This window comes from Piliocolobus tephrosceles, chromosome 5 (genome assembly GCF_002776525.5).
Source record: "Piliocolobus tephrosceles isolate RC106 chromosome 5, ASM277652v3, whole genome shotgun sequence".
In the NCBI taxonomy this organism is placed as follows: domain Eukaryota; kingdom Metazoa; phylum Chordata; class Mammalia; order Primates; family Cercopithecidae; genus Piliocolobus; species Piliocolobus tephrosceles.
Genome location: NC_045438.1, coordinates 97,007,013 through 97,019,837, shown reverse-complemented (window position 1 = coordinate 97,019,837; position 12,825 = coordinate 97,007,013). Strand labels below are relative to the sequence as shown.

Sequence of the window (12,825 nt, the reverse complement as noted above, 5' to 3'; positions counted from 1 at the left end):
AATGAAATGCAGGAGACTAAGAAAAGAACTGTCTCTAGGTAACAAATTTCATGAGGGTCTCACACCGTGTAGCTAGGGTAATCTAGAGAAGAAATTGACTGCAGTTGAAGAGGTAAAACTAAGTTCAGATGATCCTCTGAAGGTCACAAGATATTTGGAAGCACATCATATCTAATCTGAAATGCCTCAATACTGCATTATTTCTCCTCAGCACACATACAGATTATTTTACCCATGAAGTGGTACTAATTGCAGGCCTCATACTCATGTGTGCGAGAAATACAACGATCTTCATTTTTCTTTATCTTTTATAATTTCTATTTGGGGTCCCATTCCACAGGTGACAGAAACTTCATCTTAGTTAATTCTAGGTATGCTCAACCAAGCCTAGTTTCCTTTAGTAAATTCAGACTTCAGTCAAGTCAGGATCTCCTGAGTTCATTCTAGGGCTTCAAGTCCTCATTTCTGGAGTGTGACTAACCTCTGGAACCATCAGGAAGGTGGCTGAGAGGTCATCTGCTCATCATCCTTCCACACAGGCATCCTCTGAGATGCACACTGTGGTCTCTGATCTCAGTTGCCAATCTGTCCAAGTTGCTGATCCAAGTCAGTCACAGTTCCATGCTCTTGACAAGCCCTGCCTCAGCTACTTCCATGGCCTTTCAAAGGCATAGGGAAAAAATCTAGATATTCTTTTAGAGTGGCAGGAAACTGAGGCTGTATCAAGATTTCTCCAACTAAACATATTGGACACCATTTTTACTCTTTTTCTCCTGAATTCACGGAGGGACCAAAGACTAATTTGTGCCCCTCAAAATTCATATGCTGAACCCCTAATCCCCAATGTGACCTTATTTTAGAGACAGGACTTTAAGGAGGTGATTCAGGTCAAATGAGGTCATAAGGTTGGAGTTCTAATCTGATAGGATTGGTGGCCTTATAAGAGTTGGAAGAGAGTGAGCTATCTCTACATACATGTGAACTGGAAAAAGCCCATGTGAGCACAGAGGGAGAAGGCAGCCATCTACAAGCCAACAGAATAGGTCTCACCAGAACCCAACAATTCTGGCATCCCGTACTTTCAGCCTCTGGAACTGTGAGAAAATACATTTCCATTGCTTAAGCTACAGAGTCTATAGTATTTTGTTATGGCAGACCAAGCAAACTAAGATTCTCTTGGACTCTACCTGGTAATCCCCTCAGTCTAGAATTCTCCACACTAACCCTCTTTGGGTTTTATATTACTGTCCATCTGTGTCCCCCACCCACTCCCCACAAAAAAGCGCCAAACAAAGCCTCTTATTTTGAACTACCCCTTCCTATAGCATAAACTTCTCTTGCTTCCTTGTTTCTATCCTCTCAGAGAAACATCTTATCTAAATGGGAAAGAAGAGGGGTGATAAAAATTGGATCCACTTGATTACATATTCTGTCTAATGCTATACCTGGATCCTTGCTTCTGATCCTATATACCAGATATTGATTTCTATTCTCCCCTTTAGTTGCGACAAATTTCTCTTGAGGCAGTGGTTGCTCTTGGGTGACTACTCAGATGGGGACAGGTCACAAGGAAATAGAAAATACTAGGTTAAAACATCCAATTACTATCATGCTATAGTACATTTTTTTATAATTGAGTATAAGTAAATGATAATGTGAAAGCTATAACAATTTTATTATTGTAACCCTTGGTCTCTGAGGTTGTAAAAGCAGAGCCACCCAGGTTACTTAAGATGATGGGAGTTCTTAGAAAGAATATCCCAAAAAGTGAATAAATACAGAAAACTATCTCCACAGTCAAACAGGCCCAAAGAGAACTGGAATATTGTTCATCATTGTTTAACATACATCTGCAGTTCCAATAACCCAACAGCAATGCTATGGCCCAATGCTTGTCATCCCTTCAGAAATAGGCATTCATTGTAACCCCAGATATGATGTGGCTTTCTTCACTTCGAGAATTTCTATGTTCTGGAGTGGTTTTCTGTTTGTTTGTTGTTTGGTTTTTGGTGGTTTTCTAGGCTACTATTGTCCTTTCTTCTTTCTGTTTTGTATGCCTCATGAGGGTCTCAATGGATTAACTGACCACCATCAAACAGCACATGCCCTGCCACCTCATCCACCTCAGTCTCTCTAATGCCTACGCCATCAAAGGTTGTAAACCGGCCACTTTAAAGACAAAGTGGCCAGGAGACGGCTTTGTTCACCACACATTATTTTATCAATTTGAGTCAACATTGAAAAACTGGAATATCTTACTAAAATCAGAGTTCTATCATTTTCTGAAACTTAAGAATTGACAACACTGGGTCTACAAACTAAAATGGGGTCAATTAGTCTGAGCTAAACTTTACCTTTCCCTGGTAGTCAGAGAATGGCCTCTTCAGTCTAGCAGTTTCAACCACTCATGCCATGTATGCTGAAGAGTTAGGTCAGTTGGCTCTGGAGGCACTTGCATTGGAGACCTCTGTGACCTTTGTCCAGGACAGTTGTCAACTTCTCTAACTGGTTGTGACCAGCATTTACAGGGCCACATGACAAAAAGCATGACAGCAATGTGAAAGGAGCTGTCTCCATTTCTCTCCGTAGAGGCCTTTTCAGCAAATCAGGAACTTAAGAGTTTCAGGGACTATCTGGTGATATCCTGAAAACTTTTTGAAAGAGATCAACTCTCTGGAGGTTGCAGTGAGCTTTGATCACACCACTGCAATGCAGCCTGAGCAAAAGAGCAAGGTGCCAACTCTAAAACATAAAAAAATTTAAAAATGTTTTTAAAAAGATAAACTCTCTCAATGACTGATTCAGATCTAGAGAAAGTCTGCCAACATGAACATCTACCCTTACTGGGTTCCCACTATTTCTCATATTTAAATGCCAAATACTGTCCTCCACTATTGCTTTTCTTAGGACTTTTCTAAAATAAGGGATATCAAACACCAGGACTAAGGCATTCTTACACAGCTTGTTGAAATCATTTACAGTAAAGTGCATTTCTTGCCCATTTTCACTCAAGCCCTCCCTTTCAACACTTTTTTTCCTGTAGTCAGTTTTCTTTGATTATTATCTCATCCTTTTGTACAATTGACATAGGAGTTACAAAGAAATTACTTAGGCAGATAGTGAGAGTACGGAAGTCCTTGGTAAGGTTTTCCTTTTAATGAAAAACAGCCCCCAGCTCTTTTTTTTTCTAACAAAGAGCAGCCCATAAAATCGAGCTGCAGACATAAACAAGCAAGCTGGAAGCTCGCACAGGTGAATGTCCCCAGTTGTGCCCATAGGAATATACTACCTCTGACTAGGCCTGTTCAAAATGGTGGTGTCATCTTTTTGCCAGCCTCATGTACAGTAAGGAACAGACAAGCTGGTGCTGGCCAAGTGGAAAAACATTTGCATAGTAAGATTAGGGTGGGGCGACCAGCCTTTTCCATGCGCTATGTAAATGTCACACCTGGTCAAACCAATCTGTGAGCCCTATGTAAATCAGACAGTGCCTCCTAAAGCCTGCCTATAAAATCTGCTGTGGTCAGCCGTCTTTTCCTTTTTGGGCACCTCTCTCTCACAAGAGAGAGATAGCTGCTCTCCTCTCTCCTTTCTTCTGCCTATTAAACTTTCTACTCCTTAACCTACTCACATGTGTCCGTGTCCTTAAACCTCTTGGTGCAAGATGAGGAACCCTGGATATTTACACCAGACAGCAATGCCACTCCACAATGTCATTAGGGTTGTTTCTGGTCCAAGTTCTATTGCTATGGTCGTGGTGGTGGTGGTGGTGGTTATACAAGCCTAAATATATTGAATCTAATTAACTAAAATTCTCGGTTAAACCAAGTTAAGCCCTAAAATCTAGAAAACATCCTCACCATTTTTATCTGTAGTAAAACATGATCAGAACTGACATTTAGATTTAAATATAATCTAATAGGCTCTGAGTTTATAAGGTACAGAGTCATCCAGGTAGTAGCACTATAAGATCCTGAATTATCAAATATGACTTAATTGAATTTTGTGGTATATTTTAATTTTTTTAAAAGAAAGTAAAATGTATTTGAGAAATATCTTCTATAGCAGTAAAAGTAAATTAATTCATGGCATAACCTTGATTAATTAGAAATTTCTGTGAGTCAGATAACCCATTTTCGTAGGCATCCTTGTTAACATTATAATACTAAGACTTTAAACAGTCTTTAATCAGAGGCCGTTAGCTCATTAACTTTGAGAATGAGAGTGCTATGAAGCTTGGGACAAAGCTCACATCCATCCAAGACCCAGCATCTTTGTATAGGTGGAATCTGTTGAAATGAACCTCAAAAGCATTTTTAATGGGCTCCTTCATATTTAATCCAGGGGGGTGCCTGGTAGATCAGCAACATGCTACTAGTTCCACAGCACTGATAGTAGGTATGTTACTGTCCTGGTTCTTTTAAAAGAAGTGACTCTTCTAACCCCAAACTTTCCAACCCTGGAAAGCTACCTTTTTAAGTTACTTTCTCGGTCCCTTCAAGTAAGATGTATCTTCACTTTCTTTATACCACCTGGCACCCACCTTATCACCCAAAACAGATACTCTAGCTATACCCTGGGGTAACACCTCGTCACCTCAGCCTCCTTTACTTTAATTACATTTTTCCAGTAGAAAGTGGGATTTGCATATTTTAAGGGTAAGACGAAATGGAAGGTGGAGTTTGATTCAGCATTATTTCAGAAACTATAGAACATACTCCAGCTGGGTCATTGGGCCTCTGAATTTTAATTCCTCTTCTTTCTTGAAAACTGTCTATTCCCAACAATTTCCTTCATCAGTGGGATACTGATATTAGGTGGTATGTCTTATGACCAAGTGAAGGTCTGTGAATTTGAATCCTGAACAGGCAACAGAATAGGTATGCAGTTCAAGTCACTGGTCAGCTTTCCAAGTCACCTTTCTCCTTCTGTGCATTGAAGAAATAAGGCTTTCACTTTTATCAGAAGGTAAGAAGTTAGGAGTGGGAAAAGTTATTTTTTTCTTATAGAAAAAAACTCAATTCAAACCCTGATTCTGCCAATTAATTATTGGCAAGTGTCCTTGGGGGAAGGAATTTAACTTCTCTGCCTCCTCATCTGCTAAAAGGGGCTAAAAATTACACATCTTATAGTTTTGTAAGGATTAAACAAGTTGGTACATGTGTCTAGCTTATCCGGGGGTCAATAAAAGTTAACTTCGCTTTTGAACGGCTTCTAGCAGAGTGCTAATCACAAAGAAGAAGGCTCAGTTGTTTTCTGTTGTTACGTTACACATATGGATTACTTTCTGCTTGTTAAGACTTGAGCATTTGCAAAGCATAAGCAACCTTTTTCTACAGAGTGCTTTATTTAGATTCTCTGTCTGAGCTACCAGTGAGAAAAGTCCATTTTGTTAACATGCTTTTAAGATATGGGCATTAAACCTAAGAAACTTAAGAATAATGTTCCAGGGAACCAGATATGAATCTTTTTCTATAAAGTGGATCAAGAATATTTCCAAAGATCCCAGTCCACTAGAGCAAGTTTTCAAAAACAGTTGATTTTGACTGGTCATTCCCCCACATAGGAAAGTATAAGAGTGCAGACTGTCCCATCATCCACCAGATACATGATCAACTCCCTGTTCACATTGACTTAAAGGAAGAATACCAAAATGGGGCTTGAAAGCTTCCCTTCCATTCAAGCCCCTGCTCTTACAGTCTCTCCTTCACAGGTTAAGGGACTTCTCTTGAGATGCTGATTTGTACTTTAAAAAACTTAACTTACACTTGGAAGGCTTGCTGCAATATTATATGATGATGTAATTATTTATGTAGTCCCAGCTGAGCCTATAAAATCCAAAAGTTTTAAAATCTGTATCTACAGTGATAGATCTAGACAGCACTCCTCCATATCATTTATACACACACACACACACATATTTCCCTCAAATATTTCTTTAAGTTCCAGACCACTTTTTGATGTAACTGTGTTCTCTCTATTTTGACATTCTTGGAGCAGCCCTAGTGAAGCTTAAGATTAAAATCACAAGTCTTACAGTTCAAGCAGAGAATAAAGTACAGACTCTGAAGGTGATCTCATGTGCTCAGAATTATGCCTTTAAAAGTCAAGTTGACTTGAAATATGGACCAAACCAAATATAGCATTTAGACAAGGGGGCTTTCTTTATGCAGCCTGAATTAATACAATAAAAAATATTTTGTCTTTATTATTAACAGTGCTAATTAAGCCAAAACATTTTTTTTTTTTTTTTGAGACGGAGTCTCGCTCTGTTGCCCAGGCTGGAGTGCAGTGGCGGGATCTCAGCTCACTGCAAGCTCCGCCTCCCGGGTTCACGTCATTCTCCTGCCTCAGCCTCCGGAGTAGCTGGGATTACAGGCGCCCGCCACCTCGCCCAGCTAGTTTTTTGTATTTTTTAGTAGAAACGGGGTTTCACCGTGTTAGCCAGGATGGCCTCGATCTCCTGACCTTGTGATCCGCCCCTCTCGGCCTCCCAAAGTGCTGGGATTACAGGCTTGAGCCACCGTGCCCGGCTGCCAAAACATTTTAAAATGGTGTTTTCTCTTTTTAATTTGGGACTCTAATTATTTGTAAAAACAAATATGCAGTAAATGATGGCAACAAATTATGATCACAGTTTGTTGACTTAGAATAAAGGAAGCCCAGAACAGTATATTGCCCATTTTAGGTACTTAATTTGTGCAATTTTTATACAAGATGAATTAAACAATTCCTGAAAAGTGAAAAATAATTTATATAGTTTTCACACGTATAGGGTCTAGGTCAGTGGCAAAACAAGGGAGTTACTTTGGAGGAAGGCTTTATTAAGTGCCCCCATAAACCTCATTAACCTTCCATGATAACTACCCCAAATAGAATACAAGCTAAGTAAAACACTGTGTGTGCTATTCAGACTCAACTTCAAAACAAGTCCCAGGCTGCTCCTTTCGAGAGACCACTGTGCCAAAGCTTCTACCTTGACATTCTAGAGACATCCTGGTCCTAATATCTCTGTGCTTATATCTTCACGATAACAGTCATTCTGCCTTTTAAAATTTTGTGTCCTAGTTTGGATATAAGAGGGTGGGGGTGGGGAACCTACACATAAAAATGAAACTTTTTGCACAAAGCATCCACTTGCCCACAAGTGCTAGAGTGGTGGCCTGCACTATGTGATCTTGGTTGAGTTACATAATTGTTCTAGGCCTCAGTGCCTCAATGAGGGATTTGAAAGGGCTGATTTCAAAATCTTTTGCAATATTCAGGGCCTCAGACTCCTGGCTTCATCAAACATCTGAATCTGGATGGCTTATCAACAGCTACTACTGATCCTGTGAGCCTGGGTTCCTTTTTGTTATCTTTAACCATTTTTCTGGAAGAGGTGAGAAACCCTTACAGAGCAGGACAAATGAGGAGAATGGAGCTGAAAAGGTTCTGATGCCCGGAGAGTCCCTGCTCTGCCCCGCCCCAGCCTCACCCCTCCACCACCAAATCAATAAGCCGCCTGGAATGGAGGCAGCCTGCAGAGTCTCACCACCGGCGGGAGAAGCTGAGTGAGTGATTATAAGGAGAAAACCACTCAGGCTTATCTCAAACTTCACTTTCTTCCCTTACTCATGTTCACAGTAGAAACAAAGGGAAGTGTTTCCGAAGCAAAGCTCTTGGCTCTGCTTTTTGCTCACAGGGACTTTTCGGGAAAAGGGGAAGGGAGTGCAAAACAAAAAGCAAATAAAGGACTTGGAACAGTCTACAGGACACGAGGACTCCCACTTGTTCTCAGAAATGCCGTTTCCTTATTAGCTGCAGTCCAGCTTCCCCTGCAGGTGCTGTGGCCGCGTTGCGCCTCGGCGGGAGCCTCCTGGAGAGGCTCTCTGGCAGAGCCCCAGGGATGCGGCGACCCGGCCGAGGTCCGTGGTCCGTGGTACGCTCTGGGGAGGGGCTCCCCGGCAACTTGGCCCGCGGGGAAGAAAGTCTCGGGGTCAGCCTCCTGCCAGCTCTCATAAGTAGATCTAATTATGACCGCTTACTTCAAAAAGAGGATTTAACCCAAAGCAGATTTAGCGGGGCAGTTTCCAAAGGGTAGCAGGAATCCCAGGCTTGACCTTTGAAAAATCCCAAAGACTTCGCTGCCCCGGGAACTTGGCAAACAAGTCACGGTGGACGCCTCAGATCGCAGAGAAATTCAGAGATGCCAACTTAAGTTATCAATCAGGTCCTACTAGGGATGTTTAATTTAGAATAAAGTGTCTGTCAGAGAGTGCCCACTGCATATGCACTGGTGGTCAGTCAGAGTGTTGAGTTAAGATAAAACGTTGACAGAAAAAAAAAAAAAAAAAAAAAAAAGATTTAAGCACTCAAGTATAACTGATTCCATGAAAAAGTATTTTAAAACATAAAGTGGTGTGAAAATTAAGTGAGAGTCAAAGGTCTCTTAGTGAATTCTTATCTAAAACGTGAAAGTTTGGTGACATATCCCAGCGGTGCTGATAAAAGTGTCAAAAGCATGTCAAGGTAATTTTTTTTAAAGTTTTTTTTTTTTTAACTTTTAAAACTTTCTACATAGCACTTTGCTCAGGAGAGGCTGTTGTAATTGTTTTAATAAAATTAAACAACTTCTACAAGAGGGAGGGGATTAAAATTGCTAATTTAGAGTTAACCAACATGAAGGTAGTAAATAAATACATCCTGCGTAGGCTTAGTGGATACTGAATATAAAATTACTCTGTGAACGATCATGCTCTCTATCATGTATTATTTCAATTACTCTCACAGAACACAAAAATTAGGAAAACAAGAAACAAGTACGGTCACTCCATCTACACACGTTTATTAAACCAATGACTCGGTAAGTGACCTTATGCTACCTCAGGCATTTAGCTTAGGTGGGAAGCTGAAGAAAAGACAGATATGGTTCTAAATCAAGTAATTTACAAGGTAATGAAAAATAATTCGCACAGGTGCTCTTAGAATTATTTGATTTTCAATATTCTAAAAAGTCTATGTCAAGTTGCTACTTTTTTATCTGACCACATTCCAACACAGAACACCTAACCAGATGACTGTTGTAGATAGAGACTTGAGCCACGTAGCAACACTTCTGTCAACAAGGGACTGCATATATGATGGTAGTGTGCCTGAGGCAGCACAAGAGAGCATGATAGTTCACAGAGACTGTTTTTTTTTTTGGGGGGAGGGGGACAGAGTTTCGCTCTTGTTGCCCAGGCTGGAGTGCAATGACACGATCTCGGCTCACTGCAACCTCTGCCTCCCGGGTTCAAGCAATTCTCCTGCGTCGGGCTGAGTAGCTGGGATTACAGGTGTGCACCACCACATCCGGCTAATTTTTATTTTTAGTAGAGGCAGGTTTCACCATGTTGGCCAGGCTGCTCTCGAACTCCTGACCCCAGGTGATCTGTCCGCCTCGGCCTCCCAAAGTGCTGGGATTACAGGTGCAAACCACCACGTGCAGCCACCACAGAGTACTTTTACATTCATTACCATTAATATTAATTATACACTTAATATTTTATTTCAATTGCATAGGACTCTAAATAATTTGTTGACATGGGTCTAGTGACTTACTACCTTAAAGGGAGAACAGTGAGTCTGGTATTCACAGCCATTTCCCCCATTGTATCCCATAAGATTATAATACCATATTTTTACCTTACCTTTGATATGTTTAGATACACAAATACTTACGATTGTGTTATAGTTGTCTGCAGAATGCAGTAGAGTAACATGCTGTATGGGTTTGTAGCCTAAGAGTAACAGGCTGTGCCATATAGCCTAGGTGTGCAGTTGGCTATACATCTAAGTTTGTGTAAGCGTACTCTATGATGTTCACACAATGATGAAATCACCTAATGATGGATTTCTCAGAATGCATCCCCTTCATTAACACATGACTGTATATGTAATTTATACTCTCCTTAGAACCATGTTTGCAATATCTATAACTTGAGGTTGGAAAGTTCTCAGAGATTGAGGAGGTGGGATTTATTTTCACTGGCTACTCCAAGATGTCAAATCAGTTAGTCTATGTGTTCAAACATGAAGCTAGTTAACCTGAGCTTAACAGGAACTTAAGACAAACATAAGTCTGGGATACAGTGCACAACAATTTAGCCATTGTTCACTTTTCCATTTCTCCTTCCACAAGGGATGTACCAAATCCAATAATAAATAAACATTACAAATAATTTTTAAAAATTGTTTAACCCAAACCTGTTCTATTTTATGCTTTTATTTACTGTCTAATTGTGATAGCTTCTTCTCATATATACACTAATCTGGGAAAACTAGATCTCTTTTATAACTAAATAGATAATAAAGTTGGGCTAGGTAAAGCTGTTCCCTAGTGGTTCTCAATTTGCAAGCTCTAAACACAAAAGCAGACATGCTTGGTAACTCAAAGCATGGGGATTCAATAGCATTGGTTTCAAAGTCTGTGGAATTCACAGACACGAGCATTCAACCTAGGGAAGAGAAGGGAGATAATAATTTAAAAGATACTGAGAAAAGAAAACAGACGGTATAGAAGAGTGAATTACAACATTTTAAAACTTGGGGTCTCTGCTTCAATTGTGGCAATCCCTGGGTCTTAGAAGACTAAATAAATACCTACAAGAATAAACATCAAGGCTAAATGTGTCAGTTTTTAGTTGGTTTGGTTTCTTTTTTTACCCCAAGTTTTAAAATTTATGCAGTCCTTAGAAAGTTCAGCAGGTAGTTCTAGTCATTAAGTGATTTATACACAGCCAAATAGTAACATTTTCTACACTGGTATTAAAAATGAATAGGATTCATTTATAATTGTTAAGTTTAATAATTTGCCTTTCTGAAAAGCTGATTCCCACCCCAAAGAGAAAAACTAGATTAGTTCAAATAGAAAGCAATTTGTAGAAAGACTTTTCAAATGTAGGTGCTTCATTGATCAAGTTTAAATATAAAGTCCTTGAGTTTCTTTCCAGGTTTACGGTTTCATGGTTTTTAACATCCTTGTGGGAATGTGATGCCCTACCTATATGCAACCCCCAAAACATTCATGTAACAATCTCAGGTAAAATTCAGTATCATTCTCTATGGTTACCACCCATTCAGAAATTGGCATTCGATGCTGGGCACCTGTCCACAGTACCCCTGGCTGAAAGACTGATCCCTGAAGGGAGGGGCACACATGAAAGGGCTACGGGCATGCAGATGTGACCGGTGGTGTGTGTACGCATTACCTCTCCCGCTCCTGCTCCAGCAGGTTGGTGAAGTCGTCGCTCTTGTTCATGTAGTCAGTGTGTTTATGCTTCTCGTTCTCTAACTCGTACACGGTGCGCCTGTGACACTTTTCGGCCAGCAACAGCTGCTCTAGCATGCGCCGGTAGGTTTCTTTCTGTTTTTCCTCAAGTCTGTCCAGCTGAATAAGCAAATATGGGAAAGAGCTTAATATTTTATTGCATTTGCACAGGACTCTAAACAACTTGTTGACATGGGTCTAGTGACTTATTACCTGAAAGCGGGAACAGTGAGTCTGGTATTCACTACTATTTCCCCCATTGTATCAGTTTCTTTATGCCAATTGGCTGTATAAACCAATCATAATAATGTTGCAGTAACTTCTGGCTTTCTGGCTTTTTTGTAAACATACATATGGTTCCTAAACTTTTTTCCTTTTTAAGGGCAGTGGGATATACCACAATTTTATCCATTCTACTGTTGATGACCATTTGGGTAGTTTCCAACTAGGGTCTATTACAAATAATACTGTTCTGAATACTCTAATACATGTCCTTTAGTGAACATATAGCATATGTGTCAGGTGTATACCTATGAGTGAAATATGGGTCATAGGATATGTGTATATGTAGCTTTATTAGATATACCTATGAGTGAAATATAGGTCATAGGATATGACCAAATATAGGTCATAGGATATGCCAAGCAATTTTCCAAAGAAGCTGTACCAATTTACGCTCCTACAACCAGTGTTTAGGAGTTTTGATTGTTCTACATCCTCGTCAACACTTAGTATTTTTAAAACTTTTAGCCGGATGTGGTGGCTCATGCCTGTAATCCCAGCACTCGGGGAGGCCGAGGCAGGCGGATCATGAGGTCAGGAGTTCGAGACCAGCCTGACCAACATGGTGAAATCCCATCTCTACTAAAAATACAAAAATTAGTTTGATGTGGTAGCATATGCCTGTAATCCCAGCTACTCAGGAGGCTGAGGCAGGAGAATCGCTTGATCCCTAGAGGCAGAAGTTGCAGTGAGCCAAGATCTCACCACTGCACTCCAGCCTGGGCAACAGATGGAGACTCTATCTCAAAAAACAACAACAAAAACCTTTTAACCATTTTGGTGGGTGTGTAGTGTTCGTTCATTGTGATTTGAATGCTCACTTACCTGATAAAGTTCAAACACTTTTTCATTTGTTTATTGGTCATTTGGGCTCCTAAACTTGCAGGAGAACAACTCTTTCACAGTTTTATGAGATAGCACAAAGCTCTATACTCAGAAAGAGGATAACACCCTTCCTAATAGAAAAATTAAGATCTCAGCATGTACATGCACCAGGCTTCTCCCCTGGAAAGTGATTTTCATCACAATCTGTTTTTAAAGCTTGCAGCTATCTGCATTTCTAGGAAAAGTATATGTAGGATCCAAAGTCCTCTGTTTTTCAAGAGATGCTAAATATAGGGAGGATTTCAGAACTCATAGACAGTACATATCTCTAAAAGAGTTCCTACCAAATATTATTACAGGGGCCAGGCGCAGTGGCTCATGCCTGTAATCCCAGCACTTTGGGGGGCTGAGGCAGGTGGACTGCTTGA

General features: G+C 40.3%; 1 protein-coding gene across 3 annotated transcripts in view; it reads right to left on the bottom strand.

Moving 5' to 3' along the window:
- The window catches only part of FILIP1 (filamin A interacting protein 1), a 208,258-nt gene that overhangs the window by 53,697 nt on the left and 141,736 nt on the right, over positions 1–12,825 (bottom strand). For all 3 annotated transcript variants that reach the window (XM_023219263.2, XM_023219262.2, XM_023219261.2), the window contains one exon: positions 11,232–11,410. In XM_023219263.2, coding sequence (XP_023075031.1) covers positions 11,232–11,410 — 179 coding nt within the window. The remainder of the gene's footprint in view (positions 1–11,231; positions 11,411–12,825) is intronic.